The sequence below is a fragment of the Balearica regulorum genome, chromosome 9 (assembly GCF_011004875.1).
Source record: "Balearica regulorum gibbericeps isolate bBalReg1 chromosome 9, bBalReg1.pri, whole genome shotgun sequence".
Taxonomy (NCBI): Eukaryota; Metazoa; Chordata; class Aves; order Gruiformes; family Gruidae; genus Balearica; species Balearica regulorum.
The window spans coordinates 23436102-23460344 of record NC_046192.1 but is presented as its reverse complement, the minus strand read 5'-3'; the positions used below and the strand labels follow the sequence as shown (position 1 = coordinate 23460344).

Here is a 24243-nt window from a genome sequence, read left to right as displayed (position 1 = left end):
GAGCGGACTATGATACTGTAGGACGCTATAGGAAGGTGTGAGAGCACAGCCTTCTATAATGGCTGGGGGTGCATACAGGCCAATTTTCAACCCAGGGCATGAAAAAATGGTCTCGATGGGTTAACCTGTATCTGATGGCAGAGCTGCCCAAACTACCTGTCTGAACAGAAACACTACTGCAAGTACATCACTACATGCCGAACTTGGCCATCAACCACCAGCAGTTTATTGCACAGCACTTGGTCATGTTGTAGAGGCTGGCACGAGAAAAAACACAGAGCAGCTCTTAGTATCCGTTCTCTTTCTCCAAGTCACGTGCAAGTCAGTTTTGCTGCTTCTCTCCAGCCAGCCCACCTGCAGTTTCCAAGAGCTCTAAACCACTCTTACCTAGTTTAACTTCTGCATTTTCCGTCAGCAATACATTCTGTCCCTTGATGTCTCGATGAATTACTTTGTGCTGGTGTAGATGACTCAAGCCCTAGAGAATTCAGAGAAAGGTTAGAGGAATCCAAGTTCAAAGCATGTTATTTTCTGACATTCCTCCTCAACCAATTATGCTCCAGAAATGAAAGATTCACAGTTGGAGTTAAGCACTTCAGAATGCTTTTGTTTACCATGTGTTCAAAATACTGTCCCATGTCGCACGCTGGGAGGACATGCCTGGCAAGCGAGACGCCCACCGATGGGCTATATGTGCCGCAGTGGGTGCTCTCCATCACAGGAGAACCGTCAATGGGGATTAAAACCAACCTTTCAGTTTCTGCAGGAACCCGTATTAACCCACATTCCTCCGTAGCTCTAGACATATTTTCCCCCGTGTGTTTTTTTGCCTTAGGGAGCCATTTCTGTGGCAGAAATAATAGAATGGTTTTGTCTCCTTTCTGTATTTCCATCATCCAGAAACTGAAGAAAACAATTCTCTTATCGGTCCAATACACAGGACTCCAATACACTGAAAAGCTTGTATTAAAAAAGCTACCATGCAAATACAAATATTATAACTCGCACATATCCCTAAACAGAAATATAGCTCAAATTAAAAGCCTGTCTCAAAGGCTAAAGGTAAACTAGCTTTTCTGTTGTGCTTTTTTATTAGCCCATTAATTTCTTTTTGCAACCCACATTTTTATTTCATTCATTTATTATTTCAGTTTCAAAGGAACATCCACCTATATTGCCAGCTTAGAAGAAATATGGATTACTTCAAAAGCTAATTTTGCATTAGGTTTACATTTCACATTAAACATTCATATTTGAGGAAGAAAATAATTTTTGCTATCACTACTGGTAGTTATTAGTCATTTTATGCTTGTTACCTTGGGGCAACACCACGGAATAGATTATATCTGTACTTTCTTAGCCATGTTATTCCCAGTTTGAGGCACCTTTGGGCACTGGACACAAAGCAAAAATTTGACTGAATTTCAATAAATCCTTGAACAACGTGGGATCGAGCCTCGTGTTAGAATTACAAGTGGCTGTCAACATCTGAGCCAAGACTGAGCCACCACCTTCCGCAGCACGAAAGGTGGGAACCTTTCATTGCCCGAAGCCCTGTGGAGGTCACCAGCCAACGGCCAAAATGCCAGTGAAGACACGCGATGGTGGCCTTGGGACATGAGTCAGTGGCTGGGTTCTGACTCACTGGCAGGGACTATATTAAGAAGTAGGCTCACAGAGCTCATACATTTAAAATAAGCCTGTGTAACTGTGGTTTCCTGGCACTGAAAACAGTGTCCGCACAACAACTGATGAGCTACAGCGCCAACATCTTCAGCACATCATGTTGGTGCAGATGGTGACATTCAGGGTCAACAGAGAAGTGTTGTGTCAGCCCTGGACACCAGCAGCAGCCTCGGCAGCAGTGTCAGATGCCTCTTTTCACAGCATTTTGCCTCGTTTTCTTTCATAGAATCATTTAGGTTGGAAAAGACCTTTGAGATCATCGAGCCCAGCCATAAACCTAACACTGCCAAGCCCACCACAAAACCACATCCCTAAGCACCACATCTACATGTCTTTTGAACACCTCCAGGGATGGTGACTCCACCACTCCCCTGGGCAGCCTGTTCCAGTGCTTGGCAACCCTTTCGGTGAAGAAATTTTTCCTAATATCCAATCTAAACTTGAGGCCGTTTCCTCTTGTCCTATCACTTGAATGGGTCTTCTACAGGTTTCCCTTGCATGCCTGATATTTCTGTTTTCTCCTGAATCAAGCCTTGGTTCAGGGAGCAATAGATTTTAAGGTCGGGCAACCATTACGATCACATCATCTGACCTGAGCTGCGCCAAACGCAAGCAAGCCTTTGCTGAAGCTGCCATCTCCCAGTACGTGAAACTCTGGCACGGCCCATTTCAAGACATTCCAGTCAAACATTTATCTTGGGGGTACAAAAGCCGCAGCATCCTCATTAAAGCCAGAGACATGTGGATTTAATAAAATGTAGGGTGCTTTTTAATCATGAAGATTCTTTCCACAGCCTTTATTAGTCCTCACCTTTCTGTTAACTGAAAATGTAATTCTAATGTAAATAAATTTTTGCCCTATTAATACTAAAGGAAATTATTTTTTTGTTGAAGGAAAAAGAGGGTTAAAAATCAGGGAACTAACAGAGCTAAAGGGCATTAAATCGGACTTATTTATTATGCATCATACAAGCACATGAATCATTCATGCCTACCGGCACCAAAGAAGCTCCAGCCCATGGCAGCGTGGCAGCCACGAAGCCTGCAGAGCCAAAGGCTTTCCACATCCCCCGAGCATGATATTCCAACCACCCCCGACATTTAGCTCCCTTGGGACACGTACCCGTAAAATCTCTCTGCAGATGTAGGCGATCCACTCCTCCTTCAAGGTGTTCCCCTTCGTGTTCTTGATGAGGTCGGTGACGGAACCCGCGCCGCAGAACTCCATCACCAGCTGCCAAATGGAACAAAATGGCAATTACTGCAACGGCACTGACAGCATCCTCTGGGCTGCCCGAACCCAAGGTAGGACCTCGATGCTGGCAACGCAGCTGTGGGGCCACCGCAGTGCTACGCAGAGCCACCAGGACATAGTCGTGAACCTATCAGCTTGTAATCCATGTGGATTTTATTATACAAATGAAATAATAAAAGGCTGGAATGCTTGAAAAGTTTGTTGCTCTCCAGAAGGTTGGGAACAAGAAACAGGAATCCGTCCAGTGCTGAAAAATCAGCAGAGGAAATCCGAAACCTTGAAATCTCAGATCCCACTGCTACATACCCTACTTCGTACTTATGATCAATGTTTACTATCAACAACAATACAAGCAAAACTCTACCTCTTGCATATAAGTTCTTCAACTCTGAAAACGTGAAGGCAACAAGACAGATGTTTGAAAGTTTCCTACAACCTTAGAAACCAGGTATACTTTTCAAATATTTTTTTTTTCCTCCCCCAGAAGGTCTTTGGTTTTGATCACCTTTTTGAGCAGAAAACCTTTCCTGAGGGGAAGCTTGCCATGCAGCTGCTGGGTCTCCGGGAGAGAGCTGGTGTCCTACTGCTCAGGTTGGTTCCAATGAGACTGAGCATCACCGCTTGTACCACTTCCAAAGTTTCAAAATATCAAATATAGAAGTAGAATGATCTAACCCAGGCCCAAACTTAACCCTGTCATAGGGCAATGGTGAAATAAACTTTATAAAAATAGCATGGGATGTGAGTCTGCCTCCCAGGGACATGACGGATACCCAGCGTGTGCAGGAGCCGTTAGCGTGCTCCAGAAAGCGAGCACAGCCCGTGTACGGAACAAGCCTCCTCCAAGACCTGTAGAAGTGTTTCTCTCAGAAGTAAAACCACATTTTCCAATTAGATCGGCTTGCTACTAAACGATATTCCCTTATAAGTCATGCCTTGCCAGATTCTTCAATGTGCATATTTAAAGTTTCTTATCACATGAAGCTTGCATGGCATTTAATGTTCTCCAAGCAAGTGACATCACTTTACTAAAAGCATGGGCCAAGAGGAGAAGAGAAAGAAACAGCAGAAGGGTTACTTCTAACCAAATTGCTCAGTGATTTAAAAGACTATCATAAATAAGCAATCATAAAAATCCAGACAGAGTAGTGCTATAAACCTTCAGGTTAAATAAAATACTTGAGCAAACTTTGACCATGCTCCTATCTTTAGTTTTTAAGTTTCTCTTCTCTTCCTAAACTGACAGCTGAAAAATTCTTTGTATATCCCAGTGACGTCAGGAAACTGGGCTCAAGAAATAAACGTGTGACTGGGCAAAGTCTGCCCTGTGCAAAGGCAAGGAAGGCGGCTGCAGCGCTTGCAGCTCTTCCACCCCAGCGGCAGACCGGCAATCCAGCCGGGTCACTGGGACACGGCACGAGTCACGGGTTACTCATTACTCCCCGAACGGGGAATAATGGAACAACTGGTTTCAAAGTCACTTTACCTCTCTTTCTTCCCTTTGGACGATCGACACGTGTAAGTGTCTGCACATGTTTCTGAACATCTGGGATACCAGGGCAGCAAGCTCGGGAAGGAAAACCCTGGATAGCTGAGCCAGCCACAAACACTTTCCAACTCAAAAGGCTGACCCTCTCCAGGCACCTCTCATGGAAATTCATCCACAGGCTCTCACCAGGGTTTGGAGCAGGAGGAAGAGGAAGGGCATGCTATGCTATGTATGGCAATCACAATGCTTAAAGGAAGATGGAAGAAATCCCATTAAATGTACACAATGCATCCATTAATTCATCAGATTATCTTTATGGAGCTCGCAGTTCACTCAGTCCACTACTCTGCCCTTGAATTTCCATAGACCAAAGATTAATTTTGCACCAGGAGGTGAATAATATGGTCACCTCTTGATGTATCCCAAATCTGTAATTGTGATATCTCCTGAAGAGTAAAGAAAAAAAAAAAGAGAGAGAGGGAAAGACAAATTTCCATGGGGAGTGTTTCCAACTTGGCTTTTTAAGAGCTGCAGAGCCCCGTAACATCCATAGGAAAACATCCAGGAGCAGCAGATCCCTGGCAGTACCAGCAGGCTCCAGGTCCAGTTGGGCAGGGGCCAAGGGGGCTCAGCAGCGCACGCGTGCTGCTAATGGTACGGCACTTCCCCAAAGCTCTGCCATGATGTCTCTAAGAAAACAAGCAGCAGAAAGATGACGAGGCTGCCTGAGTATCCCTGTCCACAACGGAGAGCTGGTGGACACCTGATGTGAAAAAACACCATTCTCAGAAGGTTTGGATGGAATGGGAGGAAAGCTGGCAGCACGCTGCTGCGGCGCTTAGCGGCACTGCGATCCCCTTTGATCCTCAGATGGAAGGATGCTACAGAAGTCCCAACTACAGCTCACACAACGCAGCCTCCAAAGAGAGGAGAAACAGATGACGGCTAAGCAGTCATACCAACAGGCCAGGTGAGACCTCACCCACATGTCCTGCTGGGCGATGGAGCCCAAGCACGATCAATGCACATTGGAGCAGGTACAGGAAGACAGTCAGGTCTTCTCCGAGGACCTGACGACTTGTTCAGTCAGCCGGGGGATGGATGGCCATGGGATATAAGCATATAATGGACAGGTAAGCACCAGAGAGGTAGATACTGGCATAATATCAATATATCAACACCCTATGGGTATATTTAGGTTGGAAAATGGCACTTGTACTAATATACTTTCTTACCAGTTCAGTGTCTCGAGGTGAGTGCTTTGCCCTGTACACACTTGCGTCATTACCAATCTTGTTAAAGGATGAAGTCATGATGGGGTAAGACAATAAACTTGAAATGCAGATTGAATTTTTATTAACCATAATTAAAATTATCATCAAGATGGGCTAAAGGTAAGATCATCTTCTGAAATTTAATTTGCAAGGCCATTTATTGAGGAAGTATTTTTAAATACAGTTCATTTAGCATTTACTTAGCTCTTCATAGCAGAGTGACAGCAAACTTCATAAGCAAGGCAAATTCAGAAGCAGCAGCTGTACATTTCTGTGTCCTGCTGTCTCACGAATTTTTTGTTTAAAGAGCCTTTGCAGCTTTCAGATCAACCACCACTTTCCCCAGTTTGGGAATGGCCAGTAAGATCTCTGCTCCCATCGCCGCTGTACATTACCTGAAGGGCTCAAACCTGAGCATCCCCAGTACAGAACCCCCAGTCCAGCTGATGGTGAACCGCTCCAGCTTATCCAGAGGAACCCCCAAAATCACCCAACTCCTCTATTCCACAAGCAAAATCCTTCTGCCTTCCTATTCCTCACCCCACAAACAATTTGGATTTTCTTTTACAGAAAAGAAGCACACAACATCCCCAAATGCTAAATGCTGCTGGAAATCCTTCTTCCTGCTGTGTGCGTGAACACGACGTGGGCGCAATGCAGTCAGGGCACCCAAACCTCCCATCCCACCCCACAGCACACACATCATGGCACCTGGAGCCAGTGATGGAGCATCAAAAAATGCAGAGACCTTCACTTGGTGGCTCAGCACAAAAGCCGATGCCCATTTCAGAAACAGAAATAGCCACTGAATTGGTATTAAGCAGCAACCAAAAAATGCTGTAGCAAGATAAGCACGAGTTTCAATTGCAATGTGCTCTTGCACACGTTCATAAATAAAGGGCTTGCCTGGCTGCGCCCTGCCTGCAGCTCCCTGCACTGCGAGGCCAGGCAAGTTATTCATGCCTCTTAGGGAGCCGGAGGGCAGCTGCCGCCACGGGTCCTGAGCAGGGTCTGAGCTCTGGGCTTAGGGACGGCAGTAAAGGAGCTGGGCTTGCACTCTTGCAGCGTTTACAGCACTGACATCGCTTTGAAGAGGAGTGAGAATGAAATAGCGTTGGCTTTTTCAGCCAGACAGCAGCAGAAAGCCTTTCTGCTAACCCCGGGCTCGGAGTTGGGGGGCGGAGGAGCAAGCCCTGCTCCCCCCACACCTCCCCGGACTGAGGGCTCGGAGGGACTAGAGAGAATTACAGCTCAGCCAAAACCTGTCCCCTCTCAAATGTTTAATGATTTAATTCCTGTGATGCAAGATATCAGCAACTGCCCAAAAATACTCCTCAGTGCCTACAAGCAGAGTCAGAGCAATCCTGCTCCGAGCTGCAGAGGTGCAACCCAGCGCTTCAATGGCTTGTGCTCCATTTTCAATGGAGCCTCACTGCCCCCATTTCTGCTCTCCAGATCCCCAGTGTGACTCTGTTCACACCACCCTGCAGTGACTCAATGGGCCCCTACAGCTCGACACGGTGAAAAAGCACTTTGCAACTATGGAGTGACAGCCCTGATCATCACACGGCTGCAGCAGTGCCACCCTGCCATAGCCTCTGGTCCTAAATCACCCTAATTCCTTCTTCCCCACAACTGCCCCAGATTACCCGCTGCAGAGGACGCACCGGTGGCCACCCCACTGTGCTCGCCGCAAGCAGGTCTTTGGCAACCTGCCTATTAGCAATTTTTTCCTCCCTTCGTGACAGATGCAGCTCTGGGCGCAGGCAGGGTTGCCATGGCAGCCATCCATCGGCAGCCAGCGCCCGCTGGCCCCTGGGGACCAGGCACCGGGTGGGCTCTGCCCTGGGTGGGCTCTGCCCCGGGCTGCTGCCAGCCGCCGCTCAGCCCCCGCACTCTGCGAACCTCCCCCCCCCGCCCCAAACCCGGTGTCGCTGCCCATGCACGGCGGGGCTTCTGTTAATGGTTTCAGTGCACCGCGGATGGCAAGGGCAGATGATAAACGTGCAGCTGAGCAGCATCTCTATTGCCCTACAGATGTATACGGTGTGTTAATGTATGGGAATGAAGCAGAGAGCCTGCAGCTTCCAGCAGCTGTCGAGGCAAATGATGTGCTGGGGAGGGGGTCCTTCGGGATTCGATCTTCTCCCCATCACGTTCACCCAGAAAGCAACACTTCATCCAACACAGGAATAAGACTACCTCCTATTTTTTAATTATTTTTTAAAGTGTTCCATAAAGGTCATTCCTATGACTCCTACTTCCTTTGTTTACCAACATATCAGATTTGTAACATACATCTCTATTGTCGTCTGCCAAAGTATGCTCCACGCGTCCCTGTAATTTCAGGAAAACTTGCCTATTTGGTAAGCTTGTCTTTCAGGGCGAGTGGCTGCTATCAAATGGAGCAGCAGCACCGAAAGACCTGCTCATCACCACGGCAGAAGCAATGACAATACTTTATGTCAGAAGCCTGCCGTGTTTCTGAGAGATCTTAATCTCCACTGAAAGAGCTCCCTGTTTTTTATTTCCGTATCAGCCTCCTGAATGTCGATAAAAAGAATTACTTGGGCATTATCAGAAACCGTTTTATTTCAACAAAGGGCCAATGAAAAATAAACAAGCCTTTATCTGCACGGCAAGACTGATAGAGTTCGCGCAAGTCCTAATTCAATCAGATCGTGAAACAACAGCTATTTAACACAGAGACACCAACACACCTCTCCTCCTGTGAATACCTTCACCAGCCCCAGCACTGGGCATAAACTTAAAAAAACCTCACACCCCAGCACCCTTCAGCGCAAGGAAAGCAGCTTTTGCAACTTTTTTTTTTTTTACTAGCCCATGAAAAAGGCCCCAAAATTGAGACGAGACGTATCTGATCTGAAAGGAAATTCAGATTATCTAGTCTGCCTTTCCCAGGGGCAAGAGACGAGCAGCACAGCGGGGTGATGAACCCCTCCTCCCCTTGCACGGCTGGGTGACCTGCCGGGGGAAAGCCCAGGTTCTCCTCCTGACTTTGGCCATCTGAAGGTGACACAGCACATACAGCATCCTCTGCCGTTTCATGATGATGAGGGTTTGATAAAGGAGCCTCTCTTAATCCAAGGGGTTTTCTATCGAGTTTCTCTTTTTGGAGATTTGGGCTGCTCTGGATGGGTAAATCATTTATAACCCATTATTTTATTAACACTTACATATGCCAAAAGCTCTTTGCACTGGAACTGGAGGAAGGAGAAAAAAAAAACCAAACCCTCTTCCCTGGTCAGACTGTGCTAAGCCCAGACCCAAGCAGCGCAGAGGCACTGAGCAGAGCCCAGCTCCGGGCAGGGCTTCTCTCCCTCTTGAGGGCTTTGGCACACAGTTGATGGGGCTTTTTTCCCCCCAGGCACTCCAGCAGCACAAGGGGAAATGTTGTGGGTTGGTTTTCTATTTTATTAAAAAAAAAAACAAAAAAACCCCAAAACCAGATTATAAACCAGCTAAAGCCAAATGGATTTTCACGGGATGAAAAGACATTTCTCAGCTTGACAGCTTTCTCCTCGCTGAATTCCAGGCCAGCTGCAAAGAATATGTTTTTTAAGAGTTCCCACCAAAAATAACCCCAACACCCAAGTAAGAAAAGCCCCTGGAGTCCAAGCCCCCAAGTCTTCCCGATAATTCAGCATACCAGAAAGTCTCGGGTAACAAAGCAGCGCAGAAACCCATCAGCTCCGTTTTCGTCCCAGGTGACAAGGAGGAATGTCCTCCAACCCCCCTGGTTCCCACGGCCAAGCTCTGGCACGTGGACACAGGGGCAAACAGCTGAAGCCACTGAAACTTTTACTAAAATAAAGCCTAGATTAGATAGAAACTAAAGGAAAGAACATTCTGCTGCTCTTCAGCATCTCCACAGCCTCCCAGATGAACCGTGGATATTTGTTACCCCAGAAAGATTAGGCTCTAGCGATCTTGTTGGGGCACAGAAAAACTTTCGAAACCATGCGTGGGCAAGTCAGAACTGACTGGATTTACAAGAGTGAGCATATAAACGCTATTCAGACCACAGGACAACATCCAGGTCGTTAGATTTAAGGTAACTCAGAGCTAGCCTTCCCTTCAATGCCGCCCAAACAAAACCAGGGTCTCAAAGTGCTGGTCAGACGACACGGGTGCTGCAGGCTGTTGCTCCACAGACTTAGATCAGCCCAGAATACAGCTCAGTAACTTCAATTAATTTTTCATCCCCCTTACGGCAGCGCCCCGAGCCATGACCCGTGGGCTCCAAAGCTCCGGTCATCCCCGGAGACAGACAGCGGATTTAAACTCTATCCTCCGCGGCCTGGGAATGCTGAATTAATAACCAAAAAGCCACTGGCAAGGGGAGCAGCGCGAGGAGGCAGGGAAAGATTTCTGGAGAGGCAAAGCAGCTTGCAGCCCTGCAGCAACACAAGGCATCTTCACCCAAAGACCACGGACCATCCTGCCCTCCCTTCGCCGTCCCCCTCCCCTTTATTTGCCTCCGTGGGCTCCGTGAAACATTAAGCATGCGAAGCAGTGCCGAGAGCTGGCAGGAATCACGCGCGCCCAGCAATCCCGCCCCCAGCCTCCATCTTCCCAGCAACGCTCCTGGCTCCCTCCGACTGTTTTGGGTTTTTTTGATGCGATTATTTTCATAGGACAGAATAATTTGCAATTGAATATTGTAACAAAGATGATGTTAATAACAATTCAGAAGAAAAATGTTTTTATCATCAGTCTGCAAAGATTTTGTGGCAAAATGGAGAAGCATTTTGCAGCGCAGGAAGAGCCTTTTCAAAGCCAGGATTTCAAAAGAAGACAGATGCAAAACGAAGCTTTTTGTGCAATACAGGTGGTGGTAAGAGGACAACACAGAGTAAATCATTTGTGTCAAACCCCAGTTGTTTTAAAGAAAAGAAAGCAACTTACCCAGAGCTGATCATCCATTCCTGGTGGGTTCTTTTTAATAAAAGCACCATAATACGTAGCAATATTTCGGTGATGAGAATACTTCTTCAGCATGTTTATTTCTTGTTTGATCTCTTCCTCTTCATCCTGGGACGAGACAAAAAGAGAAACAAAACCAGAGGCACTAAAAGACTGCACTTCACAGGCTGCCATTTCTCTTTGTACGTGGGTGAACTTCCACGCACCCCATTTCTGACCAACCTTGCCTAAGTTTCCTTGCACATTTTTTACAGCCACATTTTGCAGTGGAGCCCTGGGAGCCCGAGGTCTGGACTGGAGACTAAACCCAGCAGTCCCTTGAGCAAAAAGCTAAGGAGAAACCACGTGCTTTGCCACATTCCCTGCCGTAGTTCTGAACCCTGAACTGGACAGATCTTCAGGTGGTGTGGAAATCGGGTCGTTTCCAAATGGTTCAGATCACGGTGTCTCCTCCAGAAGGGGATCCTGAAGGTGCTGGCAGAGTTTAAGGGTGGGCAGCAGTCCTCTCGCATGGGTTAATGACCCACCATCCCTGGGTGCTGCTTCGAACCCGGCGGCAGGAGGGGGAGCACAGAAGCCCCCGAGCAGCCAAACACCCACACAAGCCGCAGGCGAACCCTCGCACGGAGACACGCTCTACATCCAGGGGGGCCACCAGCACCAGACTTCGACATCACAGCCAAATTACCTGTTTTCAGCGATTTAGACATTCCTCCATCTTTTAAAACGGATTCCTTTACAATTCGTATCATAATTTACATCAGTATCTGAAGCTTTACAATACTCGCATTACCCCAGCAATGCATCAGCACATTACACAGTTACTTTCTGTTTAACCTCAGACTCCATCCCATGGGAATCTCACTGCCATTAATGCCACGGGGTTGTTTGGAGGGGTCTGCCCATTCCCTTAGAGCCTGCTTCCCACGGGAACTAGATAAATGGCACTTGCTGATATTGCAAGGAAACAGAAACAAATCTCATTCACATTTACTGACTTATTTCCATGCATCATTTTACCTGTTAGCACAAAAAAAAACCAACGTGGATGAAGGTTCTCTAGATACTACTACCACAGTACAACACCTAAGGTATTTCCAAACATACTGAGGCCAGCTGACTGCTTTCAGTGAGTCAATTCTGTACGTGCTGCACTCCTGAAAGCTAATTAGAAATATTAATTCAAAAAAATAAGGTGGGTAGATTGCAATCAAGTCCTAAATTTTGAAATACTGTATTCCAGTTTAAAAAAACCCCACAAAACCAAACCCAAAACCACAATAAAACACATTCTTGCTCCCAAACCTGGCATTGTTTATGTAAGCAGGAACTTTGGGAAGTATAATACTGCACTTAAAAGTTTTTTATTAAAAAAAAAAAAAAAATTTCAGGTCACCGTCCTACATGAATATGTTTAGGTTTTTAGAGAGCAGAGCAATTCCATTAATTTCTTTTTCTGTGGCTATTGGAAAATGGTGAAATTGTTCTTTCCCCTAAATCCTGTTATTCATTTAATAACTCATAAATTCTTTGTTTTCTTAGTCTGATACAGGTTTCCAAAGAGCCACATTTCTGAGACCAGGGTGGTGCAATTTTTCCTCTGTATCAACAGGATGCACAGGAGTAATTTAACTTGTCTAGTAAAGTTATTCATAACAATATCTGCACATAGTTTTGGTGAACAAAAGCTTTTCAGTGAAAAACATGGATTTGGAGAAACTGAACTGTGTAATAAATACACGATTCTGTTGTTACAATCTTCTTCAGGTTTTATTAACACGTTCAAAAGAGGCACTGCTGGAACTGGATGCTGCTTTGTTTCAGCATAAAATTACTTAATCTCAAAAACTCTTCCAGATTTATTTTTCTCTCACACATTTATTAGAAGCAAAACCTCTTAATGGCACATTACACATTACGGCAAAGGGGATTTGCTTCCCAGGAACACAAAACCTTCCACCAACCCCCACATGTTATCACACCCCATCCCCTCTTCCCTCTTATCTGTAATTTAAGGATGCAGGAGGAGGAGGATACATTACCCCGGTGACGTCCATAACCTTAATAGCAGCAAGCTGGCCTGTTTTAACATGACGACCCTGCAAAAGAAAAGGGAGAAGTCTGTTTGTTTTGCTCAGTGGCAATGTTTTCCTCGCAGTGAACAATATCCTTCAACAATCCCCTCGCCCTGGCAGCATCTGCATTTTTTTTTTTTTTTTTTTTTTCTTTTTCAAGAGCATCTTCACAGCAGCCATGATGGGAAAGCAATTCCCTCCCCTTCCTCCTGCCATTACAATTAATTAGCAAAGGGCCTTCGATGCTGTATTTTCCTGGCAAATGAGTGCTGGAAATATCCTTTAATGCTCAGCCATGCAAAAAACCAGCTCGGGGCCTCTCCTGAGCACAGAGCATGACTCGGCTGGAAATGGTCTGCTGGAGCTGCGATGATGAAAATGTGCTGGATGAGCACCCACACGGCACAGACTCCGATCCCCTCGTGTCCGAGCTCCAGCTCTCACGGACCTGGGGACACCCAAGGGACTCCACGCCTGCAGGGAACCATTATACACTCTGTCCACTGGTTTATTTATTGTGCAAACACCTCGGTTAGGCTAGAGAGGTTTTTAAAATCAGATTTGCTTCTTGGCTATGGAAGTGACCCCATCTTCAGCACTGGCACAAGCAGGGAGCACGCATCTAAGGGAGATGCTTGAGAGCCAGCGTGGAAACAGAAGCCCCTTGACACACACAGTCTCCTCGGCTTTCAGCAACTGAAAAATTAGCAAATCACTGCAATGAACTGCTTGCTGCATAGTGCTCGACTTCATTAATCCTAACAGAAAAATGCCTGGAAGCGATGGGGAAAACTATAAAAGAGACCAAACTGTTGATGGGGTCTTAAAATTAACACAACTGCTATCAAGCAAGGCAATTCCCAGCCTTTCCTCCTCTCCCGAAAAATGGATCACCCAACATCATATCAAAATTGTGCATATCAAATCACTCCCCCTCTCCATTTGAGGGCACGTGCTCTGCTTACGAACCAGGCAGAGCCAAAGGGAAAGATGCTTCTCCTCCAGGAAAACCGGCAGATGCTGATCCCGGCAGGCAAGCCAGGAAGCAGAGGGAAGCATCCCTATTCCCCAGTCACTTCTTACTACGGGAGCAGCCCCATCGCAGGAGATACGGCCTGGAGGACACACAGGGAACGGCGGCTCCTGCCCTGCAGCATTGATAATTAATGCATTGATATTAACGCACCAAGGACACAATGAGAAGCAGAGGCTGAGCCGGGGACAAGCTGCAGCATGGCAGAAATAGGGAAAAATATGAGCTTTTCCTAAATCACAGGCTCCTCTGGCCCTGCCGCCCCTCATCAGCTTGTTGATGAGCTGATGTTTGTGCCCCGGTTTCCCAGCCCTGCTGCAGACCGGAGATGGTCTTTCATGCCATCTCACCTCCAGCAGGAACCCCAAATTACCAGACACGAGGACCTCTCCCCAGCCCTTAGGGTTTCCAGGCACGGCGTTGGGAAGCAAACCCATGTGCCAGCTGCGGAGCAAGGCAGCATCATCCTCTCCAAATTTATGACTTCACCAGGAAGCCAATTCACTCACCAGGGCTCCTTGCTCATTTATTAACACAATTTATATGTCCTGAGCAACTGTATGTTCTAACAACGGGAAAAAAGATCTTTATTTTAAAATGTGCAACATAAATAAAATAAAAGGCAGCCCAGCAGCAGCAGGCTGTGGCTGAAGCATCCTCTGGATGCGGCCGTCGGGAAGGTGGGGTGCATCGCTAGACACCATCTATTTAGACAGCATGATCTGCAAAAACAAATCCTCCCCTTCCTAAATTCATCCTTGTTTGCTTGGACAGCAAGCCCCCACACTTATCGACTCTTTAATTAAAGCAAACAGAGCACCAGCAGGGAATGCGCTCGGACACAACCACAGCACGTCACATCTTCAATGAAATGGAGGAGGGAGATGAGGAACCAAGCTGGGGCATTTCAAGCCACGTATTTGCTAGTTACACCCGCCTTCATCTGACTTATCACCACCTCGTTTTGTATTTTCAGGAAATGTCCCAGCCTTGCTGCAGTGGAGTGCTGCTGCCTACCTCCAATACCAGTTGAGGGAAAAAGGAGCCCTGCGTGTCCACCCCATCCTTCTCCAAAGGATCTGCCACCACCCTGTACACCTCCAAAGTATTTATAGATGAAGGTAAGATCTTAATATTGTGTGAACATTTACCAAAACAAAATAAGCCGCTTTGAAATGTATGTTAATGTAAGCCATGAGGGACACTTAGTCATGCAAAAATCCGGTGAAGCAGAACGAATAAATATTTAGCCCTGGAAGTTTAGAACAAAGATTTGCTTTTCGTATAGTTTGTTTGCAGTGATGGATTGTTGAGCTTCATCCTGGCAGATTTCCACCTCTGTCACCACCGGCCGTTTCCTCACCAGTTAACTGTCCCTTTGGATTTGATATACCTAGTGCTAAGCGTTGCTACTTGCCGTGAAACATTAATATATATATATTCTAGAAAAAACAGTTGATTTTCATTCTACTGCAGGCATTCTTGGTTTTGCAACACAGGTACAGTCAGGTTGGAGAAAGACACTGAGAACTGAAAGTGGTAAGTGCTATACAGGAATAAAATTAGCATCTGACCTGTACCCACTAACAGACGTCACAGCAGCAACAAGCCCTTTTGATGGCATTGGCCACCAACTGCCTCCCGCGCATTGGCCATGCAGAATTGAGTGCCCGTGCCCAAAGGCTGGGAGCACCTGGATCCCTGCAGCCTTTCCAAAGGAACCAGGCTGGACCAGGCAGCGGAGCCATTTCTGCCAAAGCCAAGGCAAGCTGAAATCGGTAATTAATGAGCGGCAAGCACTAAATTCTCCATTGCAAATGTTGCACTGCTGTTAAGAAGCTACGACTGGGGACTGGGGTAGCAAGACCAAGAAAAGCACCAGAAAGCCCCTGCTGCAGCACGCTTTTACCTCCTGCATGTCCTCCTCCCATCAAAACTTGGTGGCTTTTTTTCTTTAAGCCATCAGCAGAGCAGAGACCCCCACTACAAAACCATACAATGACCGAGCCCAGCTCCCACTCCCGGGGTCACCCCTGTTCCCCCAACAGCAAAGATGTGGGTCAAAACAGGTAAGACTGTAGGTGACTACATAGACTTTCAACAGAAATTCTCTGCTTTTTCAAAATTTCTCCTTTTTGGTGCCCCTGTGCTAGGAAGCTCATCCTGGGGATGCTGCAGAGGGTGCAGCTGCTTGAAGGCAAAGCCTTCAGGAGGATGAGACCCTTCCAGGGCAAGGCAGTCACTTCTGAGCCTCCAGACTATACCAACAACATCATTTTTGGCAACAGGAGCAAAGGAAGCGGGAGGAGAGCAGCAATCACTGCAGCCACCCTTGCTCCCTGTGCCCTCCTTGCCTCCTGCCTGCTTAATAACCTACGCCAACAGCCCTCAGTCATCTGTCTGCCTGCGGAAAAGGAGCTGATCCACTCTACAGCAATCTGTAACATTTTGTCTTCTCGCCTTCTTTGTCTCCTGGCATTGTCTGGGATTTTTCTGCTTGTCGGTGGTGGGTGAGCTGCTTCCAGCTGCTCATACGTAAGAGTGAGAGATGCAAGAGGACCGGCATCCTCCCAAAGCCCAAGCTGCCACGACATCCCAGCACCCAAAATGTGGTACCACCAGCCCCATCCTTCTGTGGGGCTCGAGCCCATGAGTGCCTTTGCCTTTGCTTTGGACATAAGCATGGCTTTACTCTCCTCTTCCTCCCTGCTCAGGCAGGGTAATGACTGAATCCCCCAGAAGTTCAAGGAGAGGAAGGAGATGAGATTTCCAGGAGACACTTTCACCACCCCATGTTGGCTGTTCACAGTTGGCACCGCAGACTTGGAAGGACCACTGCCAGCACCACCTGGGCTACAGCTCCTGGAGGTCTCAAATACACAAATATCCTCCATCACCTCCCTGCTCCTATCCCCAAAGCAGGTTTTGCATGATGTCCTGAATGAACTGCAAGATCTGCTTTCATCTTCATAAATTCAGCATCGTTACAGACACCCTGATAGCTGCAATGGCATAAAACGAATAGGAGGAAATCGGAGTTACTAGAGCATTTTTCCCCTCTCCAGATTTGTTGTCAAGGTTCACTTGGGTATGAACCCGCATTTCAGCCTCAAGATTATTCAAGCATGAACTTCAAAGCTGCCACAGTTTTTAATTAAACATCTGTCTGAGCATAAATTCATGCTCCTAATTACTCTTAAAATGTTATATCAACTATCACTAACTTGATAATGTCAAGTATTAAGACTAATTTCTGCAAATGAAGCAGGCACCACACGTTCTTCTTCAAAGGTTGTGGTCCTCACACTCCATAAAGCATAATGGACCTGCACACGATGGGAACATTGGAAACACCTTTAAACGTCAATTGATGCATTCAGGCATTATATTTACTACATAAATAAACCCTGGCCTCAATATCAGCCTTTGTACACAAAACCTGCATATTCTGGCCCAAAATTCAAGTCCACATTTTAAGGACAGAAAAAAGATGATTGATTATTGCTTTTAAAAATTTTGCTTGCACAAGCAAGGATTTCACTTTTAAGCAAAACCTGTGATTTCTGTACCCAGAAACACATCCCATCACATTTACTTAACTTCCGCTGGCTGCTCCTATTTGTTCAACAAAATACATGACCCACCACCCGCTGCAACCAGTGGGACATAACCAGAATTGTCGCTCTTTTAAGAAAGGCAGAGCTCCCATTTCCTTCAACCAGGCAGAGTATCGTCTCTTCAACCTCCCAATCAGGGCACCCAGCCTCCAACGTACATAATCCCCACAGCAGGCACTGAATGGAGTAACCCTGTTGCAGGTCTGATACTTTAAAGCAAAACACTTGGAATATGGCCATTTTGCAATGCCCTTAGTCATGTAACATAAATATTAAACAAGTGGGATTAGGGTGCTCTCGCAAGGCACTGCAGAAATTCCAACATGGACAGCTTTGCTGGGAGCAGACCACCACGCCATCCCTCGCCACTGAGGAAATATAACCTGAGGAACACTCCCTTTCATACGGAAATCTCAGTAAACTGAGACAAGTAACAAAATGTCTCATAAAAGTCTGACTATTACCACTTTAGCAGGACAAAAGCCTCCCAACTAATTTTCTTCCATGACATTTTTGTTGCAGTTAAAATACCAAGCTGATGCCAGCAACCCAACAACTGTCCTTTCTACTGGCCAACTCCTGCCTCTAAACTGTGCCGTTCCACCACCAACTCCAGCACACAGAGATTCTTCCTACAACAGGAACGGCGTGGGACACCAGAGATTTTGCCAGGTGAGAAATCATCAATTCATTTTTCTACATTTGTCAAGCCCTACTTCTGCAGACACACCATCAGGGTGCTCAGTGGTGAGTCTCATCTCCTCCAGAGTCCGTTTCTGCAGCCAAGACCTTCTGTGGTGCAGCTCTCCTGGGATGGACCAGAACTTCACACAGGTCCCTGGTCCAGGTCCTGCCAGTTCCCTGTTTTCCTGTAGTTCAAGGCAATTTAGGGACTCGGTCCAAGATTTTAGCACGAAGGCACTTCAGCACTAACCCACTGAAAATTGCATCCCATTTTTCCTGGGAGAAGGAACTTTGCCTTCCAACAGGAGCTGTGCATCTGAACTGCCATCCTGCAGTAAATTAGACCATTTTATAGCACCCGGCGTGACTTGTTCTCAGCTTTTACAGAGTAGAGGCATATTTATGTACTTCGTTTCCCATTGAAAATAATCTTGAGGGGGCCAAAAAACCCCCTCCAACTAGTTTAAGGGGCTAAAATACTTACTGATGGGAAAACAGGCTTATTCTAGTGTGAAAATTCAGCAACCTCCAAATGAAGCTGTTTTTATAAATGATGTACTCTAGCTTTGCACTTGCTTTACACATCTCTTCAAACGTATCTGAAATGAATCCATGTCTCTGAGAAAGGTAATTAAAACATCAGATACTCTAAATATCAGGTCAGCATAAGAAAGAGTGACTCATATGTGAAAAACATTTATTTTAACAAAGAGTAAGGTATCTGATTAAACAAGGCACTAAAGCACATCACTGACTTGATGCAGTTCCTTTCCACTTGGGCCAAACCCCACCTGCTTATGGAGCTACCTAAAACACCCTCTGTTCTCCCCAGGCTGCAACACGCTCTCTACAAACGACATCCTCCCATACACACGCATGCCTGAAACTCCAACGCTTTGACACCCAAAATGGAAAACCTATGAAGAAGATAAAAAGGTGGATGCAAACACTCGACATCTCATTTGATGGCCAGGTGATGTTTCCAGAGTTGCTCCTCTCTCCTCCAGAAAGCTGGTTGCTCTCTCAAGTGTGGCCCTTTCCCTCTGGCCAACCTGCTGCCACCCCTCGGGCTGCTTCTGGAGAGCAGAAGACCTTCACTAGGCAGGACAAGCACGAGTTTTACTCATAGCCGATCCACATCTGTCATCTTTTCCAACATTTTAAGAAGTAAAAGCCAGGAAAACATTCAAAAAAACTCAGAGAGAAACAAAATTAAATAGAGTGGATTTTTTTTTTAGTGTTTCGTTCTCCTCAGCTGGGCATTTTTATTAATACTTCAGTTTGGATTGAACAACCAGAGCTTCCCCTTGGAAAGGCATAAATCCTCTCCCAGCACAGATGTCTCTAATTGCACAGGGCCAAGCTAATGCTCTGTGTTGACCGAACAAAGCCGACCTTTGGACTGAAATATTTCTAATCCTCTCTATCAATCCAAGCTCTGATCGGGGCTGTGCAGCTGGGAGAGCTGCAATTCCATTACTGCAGCTCCACAATAGGTCTGATGTTAAGTAAAGAAGGCAGGATTATTAGATTAACAAGCTAAATTGTTAAATTAGCATATTATTCATCTCCAAGAATAACACAAAGTATGGCACATAGGTGAGCAAGACTTTAATCTTATATTCCCTCATATATATATATATGTATGTATGTATGTATGTATGTAAGGGAAACACATCCCTTTTACACCAATGCTTGCACTTATGCCATCCCCTATCCCTCTTGTAGTTCAAAGGAGGCTGAAGACACCAGCTCTCCTCCAGCTCAGGAAGAACTGAGGGGGTTCCCTCTCCCATGGATAAAACCACCAGCGTAAGAGGTCCTAAATCAGCGTCAGAGATCCCAAATCCTTCCAGAAGTTTCTGTAGACAGTTCCTCTGGATGTGGCTTTCACCTCTTCTAATTCCCACCCAGGGAAAAGCACTGATTAGAAAGCACTTTTCCCTCTGCGGCATTGCCACCATCTAACACCGGCAAACTGGCAATGGGGGGTTGTGTGTCTGCTTCACACGAAGGACTCTGCACAGATTTTGCCCACAAGTGTTTGAAGCTGTAGGTTTTGAAGAGCTGTGCTTTGTGGTCACAGGAAACCTTGCGGTAGACCAGATTTCAAGATGTTTCTGCATCTGGCAGGGCTTTCCCAGAACATGGGAACCAACACCACTCTCCTAAGGGGACATCAAAGCCTCAACAAGAACAGGTCTAGGCTGGAAGATGAGTGGACCGAGCACAACAGCATGGAGAGCAGAGAGAGATCAACAACAGACAGCAAAGACAGCAAAAGCGGGCTTAAGGAGCAGCCTATGAAAACCTATGGCACCAAAGGACTAAGGAGAGATGTTCCCAACAAAGAGCAATGTATTTAAAAAAAAAAAAAAAAGTACTAACAGTGCCTTAGGAAAATATTCCCATAGCTGGTCCCACACTGAAGGCAGCAGGATTCAAAGGAGCACCAGTGGGACGGCGGAGGAAAGGGATGCCGCCAGTTACCGCTGGACCACTTGCAACTTTCCCAGGCCCTCCATGAGCTTTGCTCTTTGCTCCGTCACCCCCAGCACACGCAGGTCCGACCCAGCAGCTCCCAGCGCGGGGGCAATCCCCTCGGCGCTCTGCCAAGGGGAGCAGCCCATCGCCTGCAGCACCCTGGGGCAGGGAGGGCAGCGGCCGGTCCTGGGGTGCTCCTTCCCCTCCTGCACTGCCCGTCCTCCCTTCGCCCCTGGCTCCTCTGCTTCTCTGCAAATGCACATTTCTGCAGCTAAAAGAAGGCAGTACAGTCTGTTCCCAATAACGTTAGTTCATGACAGCCATGTTATTACCACCCTTTAACACCCCCACTGTGCTTCTGTTTCACATCACTGCCTATTCAACACTGCAGTATTCATAACTAAAATTAAATCTCCGTTTAGGAGACCCACAAGGCACCCTTTCACATAGGCCACGTCTCCGATAGCAGCAGCAGGTTGCTACTTCCAGTGGGAAGCACTGAGCTGTGGAGGGAATGGCGCTGCCTACGTGTGCTGGGACCACCCAGTCCTCTAAAGAGAGACGCTTGGCTCTCGAGGGTGGCCCAAGAAAGACACAGCCTCCTCCCGTGACCCAGGCTATCCCACGCTGAGACCTTCCTCCAGATCCTCACTGCTTGACATGTAGCAGGGGACCACCACCACCCTGGCCAGGCCCCAGCTTTCACATCTGCAAACACCAGGCAGACCCCAATTTCCATGTACTTTTGCTGAATGCAACCCAGTTTGTCCCACAGCCAACCATTTCTGCATGGTTCCAGGCCACCTTGGCTTTATCATGGCCACAACCACACCGGTTTCAGTGTTCAAACCCAAACTCTAGGATAACCCCACGAGTTCCCACCACAGGTGAAGCTGGCTCTGTGCAGGATACAGGAACAGATGTCCCAGGGAGCTCTCTGAGCCCTTCCCTGTAATTATTGGGGATGCTCATGACCTCAGACCATCTGCTTTGGGATGGGAGCGAGCTGCTGTGTCCAGAGCTTCGCAGCAGCTCAGGGCACCGGCAAGGTCTCCACCACAAAACGTGCTTTGGCAGCACTGCTGCTGCTTCTTCTGTATTTCTGGAAAAAATAGTCCTTTCAAAACAGATTGCTCCTAACATGTTCCCTGCTGCGGGGCAGACGGGGCTAGGCAACTGCAAATGTGAGCTGCTGCCTCCCGTGGCAATTCACCCCGAACACTGGACAGACGTAGGTAGCCCTCGGTCTCCTCAGGCTTTTGGTACCCCATTTATCTGTGCCACACATTAAACAGCTGTATTTCAACACATGAAGGCTCACCTGCTCTTCAATCCATGCCCCAAATCAGTAACTGTCTTGCAAACTGCAGCCAAGTTAAAAAATGGCCCTTGAGGAAAAAACACTACACATGCCGATGGAAATGTGGTTTCTTGAAACACCTCTTCAGTGCCATCTGCTTGACTTCGGCTCTAGTTTCATAGTAGCAAGATTCGATTTTGGAGGTGGCATGTAAAGTGCAAGGTGGTTGTTCAACCAACAAACAGCAGGGAGAACCACCTCCTGCAATCCTGAGTGCTCAGCATCCTCTCCAGCAGTGGGGACGGATGGCACTGGTGGCAGGAGGCAGCCATGGGGGAGCCCGGTAACACGGAGGTATCTGTTATCTAAAGGTGATTGAGTTGGTTTTTGGGTTTTTTGGGGTTTTTTTTTTGTTCCTGTGTAAGGAAAACTGAGTATGAAGGAAAGCCCAAATCTTGGTGATTTCCCAATCATTTAATCCAGGAAATTTAACTCTATGGCTGTCGATGGTTTTCCATGAAGGGCTTCCATTGCATTTGATTGAATTGCCGATAGCCTAAACCAACCGTGACTGTGTCCACATGAATTACCCAACCTGACTGAGCAGCCCAGCCTCCTTTCCCAGCCCACGTTTTTCCCATTCTCTCTGTTTCTCCATTTAACTGCAGGGCAGTATTTCTTTTATCTTAGCTCACAGCACGGTATAGCTGCGTACGCTGCCCCACATCCACCCATGGCCCTATATGTTTCTCTGCAGACATGATGACCGAGGACGAGCTCCTGGGGTCCCACCTTGGATCTCTCCAGAGCTGATAACCAGACACTTCAGCAGTGGTTACCAAGGCAGTTAAATGGGGCTCTCACCTCTTTCACCCCCACCTGTCCCATGTCTCTCAGCTTGCAGAAAGGCGCCTGAACACACACCCACCAAGTTCTTCCACGCACCAATCCTAACGCCACAAATCCAGAGGAAATTTGGGTTGAACTTCTGAGGTCCAGTCCCATTGCTGGTAATGGCTGAACCTGCACAGCAGGAGCCAGGACATTTGCCCAGTCACCTTGAACCAATTTCTAAGCAAGCCATCTTTATAACCCTTCCACTGCCTCACTCCTTGCGTCTCTCCAGTCCTGCTAACACTTGGACCAGTTCAGGTCTAACCACCTTGATTCCTGACCACGTGGCAAGGCTGACTGGCATCCGAGCCAATTTGTACATTCAGGCTTCATATATTCATCAATTGTAAGCAAGACTCCAAGTCCCTGTCTCGGAGTGGTAGAAATAACAAGAGCAATCTGATAAAGGTACTTACGCTTCATGGAGCTTAGGATAGAATGCCACAGCTGCCAGAAGCTTTCACATATATTGCTTGGGTGACTTAGGTCTTAGCGTTAAGAAAATAAGCGTAAGAATGACATAAGTAACCCCAGATCTAGTGCTGTGGAGGGCTGAGGTGCTCCCCTAAGCCCAATGACTTTGTAACTCAAGATACTGCAGACCCCATGTTGCACATTTCTATCTATGTCAGCTCAAATATCAATTTGAGACCTCACATACTTGAAGGCAGATTGGCATCATGCTCTCTTTTATCCAGAGTTGCCTGCAGGGTTTTTGTCTGCCCTGAGCAGCCTTGACAACTTACTGTCCGTCCTATCCTACTCCAAGTCACTTACTGTCAGTAGTCAATAAACATTTTGCAGTGCCTATGTTCTAGTGATTTTAAAGACCCAGCCATGCCTAGAGCAATACTATGTGATATACATACTAATTCGGCCGTACAGGGCTACATCGAGACTTTCATGTTGTCTGCTGCTTTAAACAAGTCAGGTATAGGGTAGCAAAAGTTTTAGAATCGCTTATTGAAAAAGGGAGCCCAAGAAATAACATGCAGACCATTTATCCTTATATTTGCTTGATATCCATCACACATGCACTCACTGCTTTGTCAGGGATAAAGATGGGATTTCTGACTGCTGCCGAACAGCCCCACTGTGGCTCACCTTCTAAGCCAGCCTTGCAGGTTGGGATCAACGGAGTTGATCAGCAGATTAAATTGCATTGCTTTTACAGCTTCTCACTTTCCACGCCTCCCCTCTCAAGCAGGAATTTCCTACCCTTACACTAGCTAGGCAAAGCTTTTCTATGAAGAAATAAGATGGCTAGATCACTGCCTTTCCCTGCCTTCCCCGACAGATCTGCAAAACGGACCTCACCATACCCGAAGGCAACACCGAGCTGCCCTCGCTTAGCAGATGACCCTCTTCCTCCCCAGACACCCTGTGCTCAACGGTCCTCGTTTCTCTACAAAATGGAGAAACTGGGATGCGAGGGCTCCTGTAGGAAAGGTGGGAGCCCCAAAAGATCCCACAAAGCAAAAGAAATCCCCCAGCCCCGCACACGA

At 47.0% G+C, this 24243-nt stretch overlaps 1 protein-coding gene across 9 annotated transcripts in view; it reads right to left on the bottom strand.

Moving 5' to 3' along the window:
• TNIK (TRAF2 and NCK interacting kinase) overlaps positions 1 to 24243 on the bottom strand; it is a 161268-nt gene that overhangs the window by 61423 nt on the left and 75602 nt on the right. For all 9 annotated transcript variants that reach the window (XM_075761563.1, XM_075761558.1, XM_075761562.1 and 6 more), the window contains 4 exons: positions 12694 to 12750; positions 10634 to 10759; positions 2810 to 2920; positions 388 to 478 (listed from right to left, as the gene is read on the bottom strand). In XM_075761563.1, the coding sequence (XP_075617678.1) occupies positions 388 to 478; positions 2810 to 2920; positions 10634 to 10759; positions 12694 to 12750 (385 nt within the window). The remainder of the gene's footprint in view (positions 1 to 387; positions 479 to 2809; positions 2921 to 10633; positions 10760 to 12693; positions 12751 to 24243) is intronic.